The following is a 19,229-nucleotide window of genomic DNA, read 5'->3' on the forward strand; positions in this document are numbered from 1 at the left end:
TTTGGATCACTTCTTCCATATCCTGGTCTATCAAAACCGATGAGACGGAGTCCGTGCGATTTAGCAGTCTTTTCCAATAGGAGTGCCTATAGGATGATGGTTTTTAGCTGATAGGAGACTTGCAAACCATCCCCAGTGTAATCGTTCAGTATCAAATTTGCAGCTTACAGAGACTCGGCTACCAGGTATACCATGGAAGAACACAATTGTTCCCTTTGCTACTTCGGCATCAGCACCGTAGATGGAGTAACAGATGTGTCGTTTTTCACCGACCTTGACATAGTAAGGCGTTGAATTTTCCGGGGCCGAAGGTGGAGAATACTGAGCAGGTTTCGAGTAGTAAAAGTATAGACCTGCACCTATAGCAGCAGCGGTCGTGATAGCGTAAAAGTATCTCCCGATTTTATCGCTGTGTGGATAAGCGGTTAGCGACGGGTAAAGAGAAGTAAATGACTGTACGACATACCGTGTTTGGTGCCTAACAATGTAATCCATTCGTCGCTCTTCTCTCTCTTCTTTTTGCGTTGTTTTTCAAAGTTGAGAGAATAACGTGACTTTCAACGCATAATGCGAGGGACCAACATAAGAGCGCGTACATCTTGGTAGGTCTGAATCATCTAAAGCTATTTCATTAGGAATTGCATGTGTCGAAAGCATTCAAAATCCAGTTCATAGTTCAAAGCTTGAGCTTCCAATAACAGCCCCCGCGAGCAACTTGAAGCGGTTCCGACTGCGATTAACGCGTCAAGGCACTCGAAACAAGGCATTTTTTGCTCTAAAGTCCTGTAAGAGAGGAGGCGTTTCTCGTCTTAAGTTTTTACCAAACCTCCACTTTTCTCAATACCAGGAGCAAGGACGAAGATGATGCCTTTGAGCTCTTTACCACCGCAAGAACTAGCATTGTATGCTGCACTGGCCCTGGCCGTCACTACTACTGCTCATAGGCCAATCTCCAGGTACATGCGAACTCATTTTTTCGTTGCTGCTTGAAGGTTTGATGTTTCCATCTGAAACATAATCGTTCATCTAGGATATGGACTCGTTTCGCATTGTGGAAGAATGGAAATTGCTGGGCTACTTGTTTCAATTGCAATGAGGAATTGATTGTGCCATTGCATGTCCTTGCTCCTGGAAATTGTTTCAAGTGCTCACTTTGTGACAGCATCAACTACTTTGATCAAGTAAATCACCTTAATTCATTGTTGGAAATGATATTATAATGTTGCTCACGCCATTCGTTAGGCTGGAGGGCCACAGCTTCATGTCGTCCAAGACATCACACACGAAGATCCTCTTTCCTACACAATGCGTAAGATCTAGACACTATATTCCATCTTCAGCATTGTCGAAGTTATGGACATATGCACTGCATGGTCCTGTTGGGGGTTGAAACGGGAAGATCCAATCATAACATAACAAGTCCACTCACTTCTTCCGTGCCCATCCCTTAGCATCCATGTCTCGCCAATCATCCTTCCAATCCCAAACAACACTCCAAGGGACCGTATTCTGCAGAAAGTGCATCCAAAACCAAAACATCCTCGTGCAGCTCCTCGCTGCATACGATCCAGAAGACGACGAGTACTTTGACCTATCGGTGGAAGCGTACCGAAAGAAACTGGAAGCTAAATATCCACCTGTATGCTCATCATGTGAACCAGCAGTCAATAATCGACTCGCTGATTTGGCTAGAATGGTGAAATCACGAATAGCATCTGCTAGTGTGTTGCTTCACAAGGGACTGCCTGTTCCTCCTCATGCCCAGTATGCTGCTGGACCTGACAACAAGGGCAGAAATAGTAAATTCTCAATCACGTACTTCATTGTTTGGGCCGTGTTGGTGTTTAGTGCTTTGGCCATTCACATGTTCACTATATCATTTTACACGAGAGGTAGGTGGTCTTGTGCCAATTGCTGTCGAGTTCTAGACCTTTAACGAGGGTTTGTTTGGCAGGTTTGATGTACCCAGCTTCATACCATCCAGGATACATACCACACCATTGCACAATCCCAGAAGGTGGAGCACGACGATTCGCTGCTTTATATAACTTTATATCAGTCATGCCGACACGGCCATGTGATTCGTGTTGTGCTCAAGATACTCTCTCGTCGCTGTTGGTCTTGTCTCTGCTCTCATTTGTGGCCATTCCTTTCAATCCGTTATGGTTGTTCAAGTTACGGTATCAGAAATCGGAGACGAAGAATCAGTTACCTTACTTGGTATTATTTTCTTATATGCTTTTTTGGTGCGGCTTCTCACAAGTTTTTGTAGTGGGCACACACCAAGTTGATCTTTTTGAGATTGTTTTCGATATACATATTACAACACACGTGGAGTGTTAAGATGCATGCTATTTTGGAAGGAGTTTTTCTGATCTTGACCTGCTTGGTATCTACCTTCTGAATGCAGTCGTTTTTTGCCGGATCTCTCAAGACTGAAGCCCTCTATTGTTCGTGTATAGGGCTTGATATCAACATATACAATTGTTCGAATCAAGGAGAAGTCAGCAATCAAGTTGAATTACGATACTCAGGTAAAATCCCACTTGTTACCAGCGCACAATATGACAAACATTCCCACTTGAACTTGCTTCTTCAGAATACTTCAAACATGACTCGATCGGATTCTGGATATGTCGACGAGATGGCGGTCGATGATGTCGATGATGTGAGTCCTTAATTCGAGGCAAAGTTTTTTTTTTTTGCTCACGTCCACAATCAATTCCCCACCACTAGTCGCATTTGGGACTTGAACATGCATTAGCTTTATCCCATGTACGAGATACTTCAGACCGTTCCATGGCTTTGTTCCTGCAGGAACGTTCAGACTTTGAAAAGTGGAGGAGGTATAATGCCCAAAGAGTTCAGTTTCTTTTGTCGCTCAGCTTGCTCAATACTCTAAAATTAGACGTATATGGAATTTATATGTGTGTGCTATTGGAGTTCGATGTGTCACCATGGTATGGGAAACGAGGCATGGTTTTCTTGAATTCCATCATTTCCTTTCTTGTTGCTCACCTTGTTTTTGCTCACAGATGGGGTTTGACGTGTTGTATCTAGTCCTCGTCGGTGCTCTGTGTATAGCAATCGAAACATGCAGACAGAGCCTCGCCACATTCCCAGAAGCTGCCAAAGGGACAAGTCAATCACGAATGGTAAATCGTTGAGATGTGTGAACCAAAAAACAAAACCAGTGATTTGAAGGCTGCCACGACCGATCTGATCATCTCATTCTCTTTCATAGATCTCTGCTAGCATATTTCTGATTGTACGTCTAATACTAGTCATACCACCCTTATTGCTCCCAACATCATACCCCACATTATCATCAACATACCTATCAACTACGAGATCACTATATTGGATTATCCCGGACATGAAAGGAACGGAACTATTGGGTGCTTTTGATATTGCTCTATCTGCATGGACGGTTTGCTTTGGAATTGCATTGGATGTGGTGTGGATGACGAGTGCAGTTGTTTTGGGAATGGGGATTGATCTCGGCGGATATGCTGAATAAGGATTGCCAAGATACATCGCTTTTTTGGTCCGTGTAAATTAGGAAGTAATACATTGGTTTGCATGTCGTGTCAAAACGACGAAGTTTGTTGATTCTACTTTAATTGCTGTGGGACGTGAGAATGGCCGTCTTTGACGGAGACCTCTCAAATGGTCTTAAGTCTGCATTTCGATCATGTTTTTGCTGCGAGAATGTTGAATCTCAACTCAAACATCGCTAGATGAAGACGACATATGGGGATTCGTTTAACATTCCATTCTGGATGCCATCGTCTCATTCACCAACACCATTGGAGGACAATTTGCTATTACCACATGTTATAACAGTTACACGGACACTCTCCTGTGATTCGTGTTCTGCTCAAGACACATCGCCACCGTTTAGTAGCGTCACTGCAGATCTTGGTGACCATACGTTTCAATTCCTTATGGTCTTCAAGGTGCGAAATCAGACCGCGGATCAGTAGTTTCGGGAATGAGGACGGATTTCATGCAGTGATTTTGTTGCCTTGCTGTAAAGAGACAAAGATATAGATTGGCGAAATGGTTTGCATGTTCATGCTCTACATCACTTTTCTGTTTGTTGCCGTTCATGGCCTTTGACCTTAAATGCAGCTTTCAGATTGTGAATATCGTGTTATAGACGGACCGAAAAATGGATTAACCAAAATCATCAATCAATAGCAGTGTGTGTGCAAATGGGATCATTTCATTGTTAAAACAAATGTCTTTTAATCATCCACAATTCTAGTCAATCTTTAATATCTTCTTCAACTTGATAATCAGCTTCCATTCGTCTTGACTAACATCATTCTTGAATGTGGTTTTCAGAATATCAATCGATTGACGAGTGACCTGCGAGGCAGAAAAAGAAGAAACTCGTTATTAGTATAAAGTTTTTCTTTCGAGCGACGACAAACAACTTGATACGTTACCTCAGAATAGAATTCATCCTTTTCAGTAAAATGTCGTCCAAACATTTTCGGTGTTTCATACGAAGCACAATCAATCTTGACTGCAACCGAGGGTTCTCCTCTCTTGACCATTTCTCGTTTCTTGTGGTCGAGTTCTATACCTGTTACTTTACCCAGTTTGGTAATGGTGCCCTATGGAAGAAAATGATGTGACGTGAGTTAGTGATTGTGTTTGTAAGGAAAACCCAAAGAGTACACGCTCGATGGAATATTTTTTTTACCTTTTCATCAACAGACACTATAGGTGTTCCAATACGTAACGATCCATCTTTCACATCCATTCCAATAATAATTGGCATTCTCTTGTTGAAGACGGCACCTTGTACCATTTTTAAATGACATGGGAAGACAGCTGCCGGTGCATCATCACGTTTCTTTTGTTCTTGTATTTCTTTCATGTATGCCTGAAAAGGGAGAATCAGGACAACGATTTTTTAACGTTGGCCAAAAAAGCGATCATACGATTTCCACATTGGTGTCTTACCATAAACTGATCAAACAAGTGATAAATAATATCAGCACGGAAGATCTTGACACCCATTTCATCAGCCAGTTCTTGAGCATCCTTGTCAATGGGTACATCGAATGCCAATAGTTGAGCAAATTCACGCCTCCTTTCCAGCATGACACTAAAGCAAAACAATATCAGCTGAACCTCCTGCGCATATTAAACGATATCAAACACATCACACATACCCAGCACGAATAATATCCTTCTTGAAAACAGGCCCAATATTAATTCCACTGACTGGAATACTCGATTGTTTCAAAAACACCAGTAAAGCTTCCAGTGATCCAAGAGTAGATGCTTGCACACATACACCTCCTTTACCAGACTTATCAATGTAATCATACAAATCAGTCAAATCTTCCATCACATCGGCCTTCATTTCTTCTTCGTCATCATCTGGACCAACGACAAGGAGTCGTGATCCTGCAATAGCTTTTTCAAGTTCTGGAGCTGCGATCTTCACTCCTAGAGCTGCTTTGACTTGTTTGTGATGTACGTATTGGCCCTTTTGAGTGATAGATAGGAAAGATGGAGGGTGAGTAATTCGATGCGAGACTCAAGTCAAAGCGAAAAGAAGTCCTATAAAACCGAAATGCTTGCAATCTAACCTTAATACGTAGCTCTCGTAACGGCTGAGGCGTCAACAATGCTCTAATATTCGTCACAATAGGCCCATTCAATCCACAAAGCACAACCTTATCCCCCTCATTCAATATACCATTACTCAACACAACATCAATAGTCGTTCCAAACCCTTCAATAACTTTAACTTCTAACACTGTACATTCAACTTCACTCAAATACATTAATGAGCCAGACAATCTGGTTTGTGTTTGCTCAACAATTAGGTTGAGCAAATCGGGTATTCCTTCACCGGTTATGGCGGATGTGGGAACGAGAGAGACATTACGACGGGTATCGGGGTTGTCATAGTAGAGGCAAGAGTTGAATCCTTGTTCGGCGAATGCTAGTTGGGTTTGTTTGACTCGTTCTTCGAATTCTTTGACTGTGTGGGGTGGTTGCTGTGCGAGGGATTGCCGGACTGGTGCGTTTGGAAGTGGCTTCCAATCAAACATTCGATCAATCTTGTTTAATGCGACGATGAAGGGTGTTTTGCGTTGTTTGAGGAGATTGATGGATTCTATCGTTTGAGGTTCTAGACCGTGCACGAGATCGACAACCTATTGTTGGCATGCTGATCAGAGATTTTTGTCCCGTAAAACAAGTGAGAAGACAGGGAAAAAAGCACAAACGTCCAGAATTAATAAGACCGGGTGGACTTGATCACAACGAACAACGTACTAGAATGGCAATATTACACAAACTACTTCCACGACTTCTCAAATTGGCAAAACTCTCGTGACCAGGAGTATCAATAATCAACAAACCAGGAATCTTGTATCCAGACAATGCGTCTTTGGCTCTCATAGACGCTGTCTTGGTCTCAATGGCATCAAGAGGGAAGTATGTGGCACCAATCTGTTGAGTAATACCACCAGCTTCACCTTCTTGTACATTGGTTTGTCGAACCTTGTCCAGAAGCTTAGTCTAAAATATGCAAAGAAGCGCTGATGAGTAAGTGCAAAAATTAGAGCAGAAGAAGAGACAAATAGCACTAGATATACCTTTCCAGTATCGACGTGTCCTAAAATACAACAAATAGGACTACGCAAATCGTCTTTGGACCTGGCGGCCATAGCTTCTTCGTGACGTTGCTAGATTCAAAAAATCACAAACGGTGAGGAAACCAATCGCGCTGTGATGTTTGACAGATGGTAATACCTTTCTTCGTTCAGCAGCTTGTTCTCGACGCACTCGTTCCACCTTTTGAGCAACAGTCTCTTCTCCATCATCATCATCTTCATCACTGCCATCTTCATCTGAACCGTCATCATCGTCGTCTTCTTCATCTTCTTCTGAAGACTCTTCTTCTTCTTCCTTGGGTACAGGTTTTTTGACAGGTGGTTTGGTTGATGCCGTGGCAGCAACGGGTGCGGCTTCTTTCACTGTTGGATTTGAAACGTGAAGGTAAGAGATCGGCAAAAAAGCACTGTTTGGACCGAAGAACATACCTGACTCAGGTGTCTTCTTGCCAACATCCTTGATAACAGGGTTGACTTCCTCCTTCACATCCACAGATTCAGAAGAAGGTACCACAGCGGGTTCTTCATCTTCTGCATCCCATGAATCCTTGAGATCTTCTTCATCAGTCTCTGCATCCCATGAATCCTTGGCAGCTGAATTGGCCAGTGGTTTGACATGACCACCAGAAGCCCATTCGTCGTTAGCCAGCACAGCAGCTCGTGCTCGTGCAGCAGCCTCTTCTAATTTTATCTTTGCTGCTTCTTCTTCTTGACGTTTACGTATGTCTTCCGGAGATTCAGTGGGTGTTTCAGGTTCATGTTCTACGTCAACACTAGTGATGGAGGCTGATAAATCAACAGATGCAGAGGCAGAATCGTCAGCACCAGATTTCGGTTGTTTGGGTGTCTTTTTCTTGTTGGCATAAACTACTCGTTTCTTCACCACTGTTTCGCCTTCTGGTTTATCTTCTTCAAGAGCAGCGACTTTGAGACCAGATGCAATCATTTGCTGAAGCTTCAATTCTTGTTGACGCTTCTTTTCACGTTCAGCAGGTGTCATATATTGACCAGATTTCTTTAACTCCTCCTTTTTAGCCTTTTCCCGTTCCTTTTTCAAACGTTTGGCTTCTTCTTTTGCAGCTTCTTCAGCCGCAATTAGCGCTTCTTCTTCTTCTATACGTTTACGTTCCTCTTCTTCTAGACGACGAGCTTCTTCTTCTGCAGCTTGTTTGGCAGCCAAGAGCTCTTTGAGGGCACCGATTGCAGCACCCTTCTTCTTTGGAGCTGGCTTGACTTCTTCTGCGGCAGCAGCAGGCTTCTTCTTAGGTTTCTTCTTCTTTTTCGAAGCTGCGGAAGCACCACCTGCACCTTCATCTTCTGACTCGGCGTCTTCATTATCGGCAGCAGCTTCTACTTTATCAGATGCTTTATCAGCAGCTGGTGGTTTATCGGAAGACGGTTTATCTATAGGAGCGGAAGCAGCCTTGACTGAAGCTTCTTGCTTCTTGGCCAGTTTAGCACGTTCCTTCTTTTCTCGCTCCTTTTCCTTTTTAGATTTGATGCGTACTTCACCACCAGTACCGGCCTCTTTGTCATTCTCGTCATCACTATCATCTGCTGCAGGAGCGGTTGCAGTAGTGGGTTTGGTAGTAGCTGCGGCTGTAGATGGTTTAGATGAGGTAGCAATGGGAGCAGGTTCTACTTTACCTTCTATTTGAGCAGCTAGCAGTTCTATCCCATCATTAAAGTCATCCTTTTTACCCTTTTTACCACCCTTTTTACCTTTAGCAGCTGCAGCAGGCGTTGCTTTCACTACAGCTTCTACAGAAGCCGGTGCTTCATTCTCATCGTTTACAAAAGCAGCGGCATCTTCAACGTCATCGTCACGTCGACCCTTCTTGGCATTCTTTTGTGGTTTACCAGGTTTCGATGCTGTTGATGATGATATAGGTATAGACGAAGCAGTGGTATCGATTGATTCATCATCATCCTGTTTAGACTTTTTACCACCCTTCTTGTTCTTTTTATTGTCTGACACTGCAGCAGCAGGTGACACATCAACAGACTCTTGAGCTTCCATACGCGCCAATATTTCAGCAGCATCTTCTTCTTCGTCATCGTCACCTCTACGTGCCTTTTTTGATTTCTTTTGAGCACCACCTTTTGAGCGAGACTTGTTTAATATGGCCATGAGACCACCCAAGTCATTTCCTTCTTCATCTACATTGAATTCGTCTGTTGGAGCAGATGGAGTGGGAAGAGATAATGTAGGTTGACTTGAGTCGTCGCCAAAATCAATCTCAATGTCTGGTTCATCCAATCTATGATGAACGTGTATATGGGTTACTGAATCAGATCTCATTATATGGATAGTATAGGTAGTATTTTGGACTTACTGCTTGCCCTTTTTGGCAGCAGCTCCTTTCTTCTTTGGTGCCATTTTTGCTTTATGTTTTGAATAGTTTCAGCAGTCAAACCAAGCGGCCCTTAGACTCAATAAGTATGCCTAATTGCTGTTCTAGATGTATAAATATAGATTGATGATCAAATATTTGCAGCGACTTGTTTGCTAGCTGTCACAATGTGTGCAAGTCGAGCAAAAAAAATGGATGCGAGTCGATCTGTGGACGCAAGGAAGGCGTTGAACAGGACGAGAACGTGTAAATGAGAGACATATATGTCTTTATAACTGAATTGGATGGTTCCGCTTGCGCTTTATATGTTTTGGTACGTGACTAGACGCTTGCTCTTGTTGGAGCTTATTCCATTTCGACTTTATATGATCAAAGAGAAAAAGACGATGAAACGTGTAAACGGTGTAAATATGACTTGTCAACGTTGCTCTACACTCTAAAGTGGAAGCTTTCCTTGTAAATCACGACCGTTCGACGTGGACTCCCCAAAGTAAAAAGTTCGATAACACATAACACAAATTGTGCGGTATCTCCCTGGTGTATATTCACGCGATTTTGCATTCTGATCAGTCCAGTGGCAGTGTTCGTGTTTCAGTTTGCGACATTTCGTTGACTTGATTTCGACAACACACCCATATACCTACAAGCAAGCACTCAAGAGCAATTATAGACCTTATCGGAGCAGTATCATGGCAACACCAACAGCACTGGATATAGTGGCAGCAGTGGACTCGCTATTCCCTGGTACGTGCAATACCCGTGTTTATCTGTGTTCTTGTTGTCGGTAAAGTCACAATTTGTGCTGATGAAGCTGCCGATTGGCTTCAAATCGACCATGATTTCACTTTATAATGCTTGGAATTCTGAAACTGGACCCCAATCTTGCGTTTATTGCATGTGTGGTGAAGACAAATCTAACATCACAAATCACACCAAAATTGCAGAGGCCGTGACCATGCTTGAGGATTTAGTGAGATTCAATTCAACTCGCGGCGGTCCGGACGAGAAAGAACTGCAAGACTGGATGGAAGTCCAGTTCCGCAAGCTGGGAATCACTGAAATCGATAAATGGGAAGTGGATTTGCAAGAGATACAGTCGCTGAAATATCCTTCGCCCGTGGTACGTTGTCATAATTCACTAGTACTCATAATGGCAAGATCCTCTTGAATACGTAGCTTGTGTTGCTCAGAAGTGCCATGCCTGGCCACTAGGTCAGAATGCGCTATGCCTCACCACCATCGCTCACACTCGTAGAACTGGTCGTACGAAAACAAAATCAATGTAGTAGCAATCCATAATCCCAAAACAAAGGGTGGTAATGGACGTTCTCTGGTGCTCAATGGTCATATAGATGTAGTACCCGAAGGTAATTTCGTTTGCCTTGTTTCAAACGCATTCCCACGACTTATCAAAGTCACAATCTTAGGCCCGCATGATATGTGGACTACACCGCCATTTCACCCATCGATCCGTGATGGCAAGATGTATGGTCGCGGTACAGGCGACATGAAGGCTGGTGTTGTAGGTATGTCTCATCATTTGTGAACTTTTGCTCGATTGTTGTTGCCAACCAAATCATCCATGCAGCATATTACTATGCTTTCAAGGCCCTGCAGAAGCTAGGATATGTACCCGCCGCCAAAGTTATCATGCAAGCTGTCACCGAGGTTTGAGGACATTGAGAGGTTGCCTTTGCTAAGATACACCCTGACAAGCTCTCCCCTCCTTTTCGTAATAGGAAGAGTGCACTGGCAACGGTGCATTGGCATGTGTAGCTCGCGGATACGTAGGCGATGCTTGTATTATACCTGAACCATTTGAAGGACTGCAACTGGCTCAGGTCGGCGTCATTTGGCTCTCTGTGAGAGTTCGTGGAAGGCCGGCACACGTGATGGAGATGGCAGTAGGATCAAATGCCATTCTAGCTGCATTTGATCTTTTTAAGGAAATTCAAGTGCTGGAAGAACAATGGAATAAGCCACATATGAAACCTACTGTTTACCAAACCAGTATGTGCTTATTCTCAGCACGTTACTTTCGCATTTGCTTACTCGCGATCTATCTACTAGCGAATCACCCTATAAATGTTAATTTGGGAAAGATTAACGGGGGTAATTGGAATTCTTCAGTGCCCAGTGAATGGTACGTGCTTTGTCTCCACATTCATATCCCACAGCAACAAGCTAAGGCTCGATTATCGCCTTCTCAGCACATTTGATGTAAGAGTTGGTGTCTACCCAGGAACAGAGCCTAGCACCATTCAATCACAAATCGAACTAGCACTCTCAGCAAAAGCAAAACAACTGGGTGTTGAATGTCGAATTACATATGGCGGATTTGTTGCTCCCGGTGTTGAGATGAATCCAGATTGGGAAGTCATTAAACTGCTGTCTGCTGTGCATGAAAGAGTAACTGGCCGTGTGCCTGCGATGCTGGCGTCAACTGCCACTACAGATGCCAGAGCGTTTATTGTCGAGGCTGGTAAGTTGCACCAATATTTCTTCTTTACAGCAACTGAGATTTCTTGTTCAAAGGTGTACCAACGACCTGTTACGGTCCGAGGGCTGAGAGGATTCATGGCATTGATGAAAATGTTGATCTGCAATCAATGAAGGCAAGTTTTCGAAACCCGGTTTGAAAAAAAGGGTGTCAGCGCCAATGTGCTTTTTTGCAAACAACTTAGGAGGTTACTCGCGTGCTGGCTTGTTTCATAGCGGAATGGTGTGGATTGGAGAAAATGGAGGCTGGACGGTTGTAAACGTTGATAGACTGCCACGATCGTGTGAGGAATCAATAAATGAATTTTTAGTGAATTTTCAGAAACTTTGTTGCAGACTGTTTCGTGTAGATCTGCTCCTGGCAACGGATTTCCAGCAGCATCAATAGGTCTCTGATGCCCATAGAGGGCCCTCTCAACTTTGACCTCGGCAACTGTTTAAATCTTTGTCGTGTGCATCAAAGCCACCTTAGGTGATACAACGGTTTTGCCAGCAACTCTCGTGGTTTTTTTTTATTTCTCGAGATCGTCAAGAAGCAGAGGGAGAACAATATGTCTGCGAGGCTCAAAGCTAGTCTTCTTGGCAAGTCGCTTGCAGAACACAAGCCATCTGCCGATGAGAAGTCCAAGAACGAACAGAACAATGAGTCGCTGTCCGGAACAAGACTACTTTCTGGTAGTGGGATAGAGTCCGGAGAGTTTACTAGAACTGGCATATATGGAATCGTATCAAACATTACTTATTCGTACTTGTCGCCCTTGCTCTCACTCGGCAACAAGGTATTGCATTTGAAATGATCAAAACATGGATGACATGATCGAAATCCATTGATCACTTTAAACATTATCAACCATTGCCAAATGTCTTTGCTTACGCACCTTTTGCCATTCGCTAGAGGCCTTTGGAGACGACTGACATGTATGAGCTCAACAAGATGCATACGTCTGAAGAACTACAGAAGATCTTTGAGGCCCATTGGTTTATTGAAGCTGAACTTGAAAAGACTGGGGGGAAACCGAGTATATTTAGAGCTATTTGGAAGACTTTTGGAACTGAATGGATGGTATGTATTCAACAAACGGATCAGAATCTGTTTTGCGTGATGGTGATTTCGTTGGATCTAGTCGCGCACAGGAGCCTCCTGTTTGTCCTACTACAATGCGTGCAGAAACACAAATATATTCACAACGTCTCAACGTCAATAGGGCACTGCTGTGTGGCGTTTAATTGCAGACACATGTGCAGTGGGATCTCCCATTGTCTTGCTCAATATTATAAAGTTTCTACAAACTGTTGGTACACCTGGTGCAAACGATAATCCAGCCTATGGATATGGTTTAGCTGGTGCGCTTCTAGCTCTTCAAATAATCCAAACCCTTGCAATGAATCGTCACTTTGCTATTACAATGACGATTGGGTTTAAACTGCGATCGGCTTTGGTCGCTACACTTTATAGAAAGAGTCAGAAGCTGTCCCCGTTAGCACGCCAGACGCTGACAGTTGGTAAAATTATTAATATTGTTGCTTCGGATACTGCGAGGTACACGTCACACCCCTTTCATGAAAACCTTCACTGTAGCTAACGTACCCTTGTTTTGTACCAGGTTGGATATGAGTATGTGGGGCTTACACTGGATTTGGGCTGGTTTATATCAAATCATTTTAGCAACAGCTCTGTTGATATACACTCTTGGGCCAGTTGCTCTTATTGGATTTGCATTGTTTGTTGTCTTCCTGCCAGTTCAGACGTATGCCATGGGATATTTAACGTCTCTGAGAACGAAAGCAATGGCAATTTCTGGTACGGCTTGGGGTTTTCTGTCACATTTGCCGCAAAACACGATTCAACTCTGACATTACTGAACAATATAGATCAACGTGTCAGAATCTTTTCTGAAGCTCTTTCTGGCATTAAGGTCATAAAGGTTCGTACTGGATCATCGGTCACTTTGAGAAGCTTCGCCGCCTCTTACTTGGCTTTTTCTTTACAGCTCTACGCTTGGGAGAGTTCCTTCTTAAACGTTATCAATTCGTTACGAAAAGGGGAACTGGAATATGTCAAATCCATTTTAAATACTCGAAATCTTCTCGCTGGAGCTACTGTCGTAGTACCTGCATTGTGAGTCGCGCGTTTTGGAAAAATGACTAGGAGGACGATTTCGTTGCTGTGGAAACCTTCTACTGTCTTGTTCACTCCGAGATACGGATTTAACAATCTGTCTTTCTTCTACAACAGTGCCATGATTTTCACATACATCACATACGCCGGGCTAGGATATCCATTCAATTATTCAACCATCTTCTCTTCGCTATCATTATTCTATGTACTGAGGATGCCATTAAGCATGCTGCCTCAAACAGTCACTATATGTACTGATGCTTTTGTCGCAGCCCGCCGCGTGCAGAGTCTGCTGTTAGCAAAAGAGTCCGATTCAGCACCAAAGATGCTACCATACGATGCAACCAAACCAAGCATAGTAGTATCGAACGGTAACTTTATCTGGGAGGTTTTACCGTCTAATGGACTCGCTGGTGCCAAAGGACTGAATCAGCAAGCCGATAAATTCGCTTCTAATGCATTCAAGGATGGTGAAAAGGCAGCTCACAAGTCGACCAAAGTGTCGTTTAATGTTTGGCTTAAAGATAAAGCCACGAAGATGGTGTTTGGTGCTAAGCAGCTTGATGAGTTGGAACGTTTGAAGCAGCTGGAGAAGCTCGTATCTGCTGAAACGGCTGAATTGCCAGACTTGCGTTTATCAAATATTGAGTTGAATGTACCAGCAGGTAGCCTAGTTGCTATAGTCGGACCTGTAGGTAGTGGTAAAACGTCGTTGCTGTCTGCTCTTGTTGGTGAAATGAAGCGTAAGACAGGGTCTGTTGAATTTAGAGGATCGGTTGCCCTTTGTAGTCAGGTTGCTTGGATTCAGAACGCAACTGTCAGGTATATTTCGTGTTGAATTCAGAGGTTTTAAAGCTGTTATTTACTTTTACAATGTAGAGATAACATCCTTTTTGGTCTTCCATTCGACGAGGCCAAGTATCGTCGTGTTATCAAGGCGTGTTGTTTAGAACGCGACTTTCAGATCTTGCCTGGAGGTGATATGACGGAGATTGGAGAGAGAGGGATCAATTTATCAGGTGGCCAGAAGCAAAGGATCAACCTGGCCAGGGCTGTTTACTTTGATAGTGACATTGTGCTTTTGGATGATCCTCTGAGCGCTGGTAAGCTTTATATGATTTGTGGTCGTATTAATCGATCTACGGTCTCCTCGATCTTCTCTTCTTTGTTTTTTGGCTCGTCCGTATGGGAAATGGTTTTCGTGGGTTGTGTTTTTTTGAAACCACTCAAGCAGGAAGACTTTCCAGGCGAAATTCAACATAGTCTAATGCATTGAATTGTAGTGGATACCCATGTTGGAAAGAGCCTCTTCCAAGACTGTATTTGTGGAGCCTTGAAAAAGAAGACACGTATTCTCGTTACACATTCCCTACACTATTTGCAACAGTGTGACTGGATATTAGTAATGGGCGATCAAAAGATAGCTGAACAAGGCACATTTGCAAATTTGTATAGCTCTAATGGACCATTCACGACCTTGATGAAGGATTACGGAGGCATGGAATCAGATGATGAAGAAGAGCTATTAGAGCCATCACTGGGTGCCCACTTGGTTCCTCCGAATCTAGAACGTCGACGTAGTCAATTCTCAACCAAGAGTGCTAAATCTAGTCGCGCCAGCACCGCTCTAGAAGACGATGACAAAATTGTGTCCAAGGCGGGCAAGGCCCTGATTCTTGACGAAGAACGTGAAGTCGGTGCTGTATCGTGGAATGTATATAAAAGATATGTGAATTTTGCTGGTGGTTGGATTCTTGCAGGTCTTACCTTTTCGACAGTTGTCTTTGCTCAAGGTACAAGCAAAGAAAAATTTGATATATGGTCGAGACCGGGAATATTAATTTAACTTGTCATAATAGGTGCTAGAATCGGTACAGACGTCTGGTTACAGCAGTGGGCTTCAAATCACTTTTCCTTATCGTTGAGCCAATATCAAGCCATTTATGTCTCATTTGGGCTTGTTCAAGTGCTCATTGTGACCATTCAAGGTAATCGAAACAGCGCTTGTCTAAAGCATTTGCCATTGACCTGAATATTTCTTTCAAACTAGCATTGCTGTTTGCACAATTGGGTATCAATGCAGCCCAAAAGCTGCATGACTCTGCATTGAAGGCCATTTTCAGATCACCATTGGCGTTTTTCGATGTTACGCCTTTAGGCCGCATTGTGAATCGATTTAGTAGAGATCTTGATGTGATTGATAATGTAAGAAGCTCGCTCTTCCCCATTTTTTGGTCTACTTTCTTACGATTTTCACACAAATTTTAGATTCTACCTGAAACACTGCGAATGTTCAGTTTAACTATGAGTCTTGCAATGAGTAATTTTGTTTACATTGGCATTGTCTTCCCTAGTGAGTCGTCGTCAACAGTTTCATAGTGGACATGCATTGATCAACTCAACCTTTTTTCAGTCTTCTTTGCTCCACTGCTTCCTGCCTTTATCTACTACTACTATATTCAGAAATACTACCGACAAACGGCTCGTGAGCTCAGAAGATTAGACTCTATGACTCGCAGTCCGTTAATTTCTCACTTTGCTGAGAGTCTCACTGGTCTTCAGACTGTGCGAGCTTATGGGGTTCAGGTAATATTGGAGTATTTGGTGGCTCTCGCATTGTCTTGAATCTCACCGATATGCTGTTTTCAGGATCAATTCCGCTTGAAGAATCGAGATTTGATAGACAGTAACGGACGCTGCTATTATCCTAGTATCAAGGCTCAGCGATGGGTACGGTTCATGATGGCTGTAGTCCATTCTTTCACTATGCAAGATTGCTCAACATTTTTTTGGTGAATTAGCTTTCCATCCGTTTGGAAGTTGTTTCCTCCCTCTTGGTATTCTTGGCTACTCTATTTACCATCGTAGAGCGCCATACGATTCCCAGTTATCTTTCTGGTTTGGTCGTGTCCTATGCTCTGCAAATCACCTCCACATTCAATTGGGGCATTAGACAAGCAGCAGAGACTGAAACAAACATGAATTCAACGGAGAGGTTGCTATACTATGTCGACGACATTGAAAGTGAAGCTCCTGAGACGATTCCAGAGCATACTCCTCCAGCTAATTGGCCAGATCGTGGAACGATTTCGTTCAAGGATGTATCGATACGGTACCGCCCAGACTTGCCACCAATTCTACATGGTATCAGCTTTGACATCAAGACCTCTGAAAAGGTCGGAATTGTTGGAAGTAAGTTTGCACCCATCTATGTGTACTCTGTTCTGAACATCAAAATGCTAAAACTTTTTCTTCTCCAGGAACTGGTGCTGGTAAAAGTTCCATCATTGTATCGTTGCTGCGACTAGTGGAGCTGTCGTCTGGAACCATCACAATCGACGGCATTGATATCTCCACCATCGGATTACGAGATCTGCGCTCTAGGATCGCAATCATCCCGCAAGATCCAGTTTTGTACTCTGGAACAGTCCGCATGAATCTCGATCCCTTTAACGAATACTCTGATACGGATTTGTGGGACGTTCTGGCTCGCTGTGATCTTAAAGGTGCTATTACGGCAAATCCGGATCAGTTAGAAGGTATGTTTTAACTTTATAGATATTGACGAGGGCTCGGAACTAAAACGTTCGACGGATTCTTTTCGTAGCTAAAGTTAGTGAATCTGGGGAGAATTGGAGTTCAGGACAAAGACAATTGTTTTGTCTTGCAAGATCTATGCTGCGACGAGCTAGAGTCATTATTCTGGATGGTGAGAAAAAATCGTACTGCTTTTTCTGGTTTTGTTTCTCACATGCTTTGATATTCTTAGAAGCCACTGCCAGTGTGGATTTGCAAACTGATGAATTCATTCAAGCTGCCATCAGAAAGGACTTTTCTGAATGCACAATCATTACGGTGGCCCATCGTTTAAACACAATTATTGACTATGACAGGGTATTGACTTGGTTACTTGTTAAGCCAAACGTAAGGCTGCTAACGCCCACCTTCGTTCTGAACAGGTCCTCGTACTCGATGCTGGAAACGTATCTGAATTCGACACACCATCAAACTTATTGGAGAATCCATCGAGTGCGTTCTCAAAGGCTGTAGACGAAACTGGACCGCAAAATGCCGCAATCCTACGAAATCTGGCCAAGAGGAAGAGCGATGGCGCAGAAGTGCTTGCTGGTATTTCAGGATATGCTACCGCTGAATCAACTCCTACATCTAATGCTACTGCTCCGGTGTCTGTTTCGAGCCTATTAGAGAAGTCTGGTGCTCTCTGAGACTTCTCTTACCCCACAAAAAACGTAATTAGGTACATTTGAAAAAATAGATCATCCATTTGACTGCAGATTAACCTTGGTCTTCGCAACAAACATTTCGGAGTAGGTGTAGCTTGCGAATATATTTTTGCAAGACACATTTTTCACTAATAGCAACAGCCCAAGAATAAATAACAGCCAAAATCAAAGATGGAAACAGTATGAAATAGCAAACGCGTTTTGCAGACTATCAAGTGATCTACTTCTTGGACTTCTCGGTCTTGGTAGCTCCTTTGTTGAAATTCTCGGGAGCATCAGCCCACTACAATTGAAGAATGGTTGTTAGCGACCGTGCTAACTGAAATGAAATGCCAAACTTGGAACGTACAGCTGCACCCGACTCACCATTTTGGCGACAGCCGAGAAGGCGTCACGATGAGCCGCGTCGGGATGAGCTGTCTTGTAGGTAGGCCTGTTTTGAAAAGCGACAGATGAGTATATTGATCGCATAAAATGAGTCTGACACATTGGATAATCTTCTCAACTGTCCGATCGCTCAGAGATAGAGCTTCTAGACCATAACTGGAATAAGCGGAACGATAAATTGGCTACTTGCAAATTGTTCTTCCTATTCGGTTTGTTCTGTGTAAGCCCGAAATCTTGAGATTGAGTTGATGCAATTTCAAAGAATAACGGATATGAAGAGGTATCAACGAAAACAACGTATACTCACATGAAGAGATTGTATGGGGAGACCTTCTTTGAAACTTTTGCTTTAGTAAAGAACGAAGCAAGGTGAGCTTGAGCTGAGAAGTTTGGGAAATCATTAAATAGCTTTGGAAGCTGCAGCCAAGTCCAGTATCTCCATTCACACAACGTACCTTTGGTAGCTTTAGCCATCACTGTATAGTATTGGTTTTGTGAGCTTGTTGTTATCGCGAATAGTTTTGCTGGTGTGAGAATGGGATTGAAGCGAGGCAAAATAGCAACAAGGAGCGAGATAGACCTTAGACCAAAACTTCAACACATCACTAAATGAGATGAAGTTGAAGAGGTTTGGTAGCTTTGAATGGTGGTATCGGTAGTGCACAAGTCTTCCTGAGTTATTTTCTTTGATGGTCAAACGAGTCAATAAAGTGAAACCTTTCAAACGCTGCCTTTTGGTCTTGCATTGTACGAGAGTCCCATAACAGTTTATCCAGAAAAGTATAATTGAGAGCATAATTATGCTTAAAAATAAATAATTGCGGTTTCCATGCAGTTGCGAATATCTCTCTGTTTGTTGCAATTGAATTTTGCGGCACGACGTGCTTTTGAGTCTTTTCTTCAGGTCCCAAAAAAACGTTTGAGAAAGACTTGAAGCCCAGCTCGGCTTATTAGACGTCGTATCTTAATCTCACAGCAG

General features: G+C 43.2%; 4 protein-coding genes across 4 annotated transcripts; 3 read left to right on the forward strand and 1 right to left on the reverse strand.

Annotated features, from left to right (window-relative positions):
• Positions 1–861: 861 nt before the first annotated feature.
• Positions 862–3,520, forward strand: SmJEL517_g00976 (uncharacterized protein; the record flags this gene model as incomplete). The annotated part of the gene is made up of 11 exons (XM_031166904.1): positions 862–956; positions 1,031–1,181; positions 1,243–1,309; positions 1,452–1,892; positions 1,955–2,220; positions 2,463–2,534; positions 2,600–2,668; positions 2,737–2,846; positions 2,909–2,960; positions 3,036–3,155; positions 3,245–3,520. 11 exons carry the CDS (start codon positions 862–864, stop codon positions 3,518–3,520), a joined length of 1,719 nt encoding a protein of 572 aa, XP_031027016.1.
• A 746-nt stretch (positions 3,521–4,266) lies between these two features.
• Positions 4,267–9,027, reverse strand: SmJEL517_g00977 (uncharacterized protein; the record flags this gene model as incomplete). Its single annotated transcript, XM_031166905.1, has 11 exons — positions 4,267–4,374; positions 4,455–4,625; positions 4,715–4,897; positions 4,978–5,122; positions 5,190–5,509; positions 5,613–6,185; positions 6,307–6,552; positions 6,630–6,719; positions 6,787–7,010; positions 7,077–8,908; positions 8,984–9,027. 11 exons carry the CDS (start codon positions 9,025–9,027, stop codon positions 4,267–4,269), a joined length of 3,936 nt encoding a protein of 1,311 aa, XP_031027015.1.
• Positions 9,028–9,690: 663 nt separating this feature from the next.
• SmJEL517_g00978 (uncharacterized protein) lies at positions 9,691–11,896 on the forward strand (the record flags this gene model as incomplete). Its single annotated transcript, XM_031166906.1, has 10 exons — positions 9,691–9,745; positions 9,946–10,121; positions 10,257–10,368; positions 10,429–10,527; positions 10,590–10,669; positions 10,741–11,011; positions 11,072–11,144; positions 11,212–11,483; positions 11,686–11,782; positions 11,851–11,896. The coding sequence occupies 10 exons, from the start codon at positions 9,691–9,693 to the stop codon at positions 11,894–11,896; spliced, it is 1,281 nt and encodes a 426-aa protein (XP_031027010.1).
• Positions 11,897–12,051: 155 nt separating this feature from the next.
• SmJEL517_g00979 (uncharacterized protein) lies at positions 12,052–17,845 on the forward strand (the record flags this gene model as incomplete). Its single annotated transcript, XM_031166907.1, has 19 exons — positions 12,052–12,279; positions 12,396–12,563; positions 12,706–13,040; positions 13,105–13,301; positions 13,373–13,425; positions 13,492–13,619; positions 13,737–14,441; positions 14,499–14,722; positions 14,903–15,412; positions 15,479–15,607; positions 15,670–15,824; positions 15,888–15,972; positions 16,033–16,205; positions 16,269–16,349; positions 16,421–16,811; positions 16,880–17,158; positions 17,227–17,328; positions 17,389–17,513; positions 17,579–17,845. 19 exons carry the CDS (start codon positions 12,052–12,054, stop codon positions 17,843–17,845), a joined length of 4,335 nt encoding a protein of 1,444 aa, XP_031027009.1.
• Between the last annotated feature and the right edge of the window lie 1,384 nt (positions 17,846–19,229).

The sequence above is a fragment of the Synchytrium microbalum genome (genome assembly GCF_006535985.1).
Source record: "Synchytrium microbalum strain JEL517 chromosome Unknown SmJEL517_scf0003, whole genome shotgun sequence".
Taxonomy (NCBI): Eukaryota; Fungi; Chytridiomycota; class Chytridiomycetes; order Synchytriales; family Synchytriaceae; genus Synchytrium; species Synchytrium microbalum.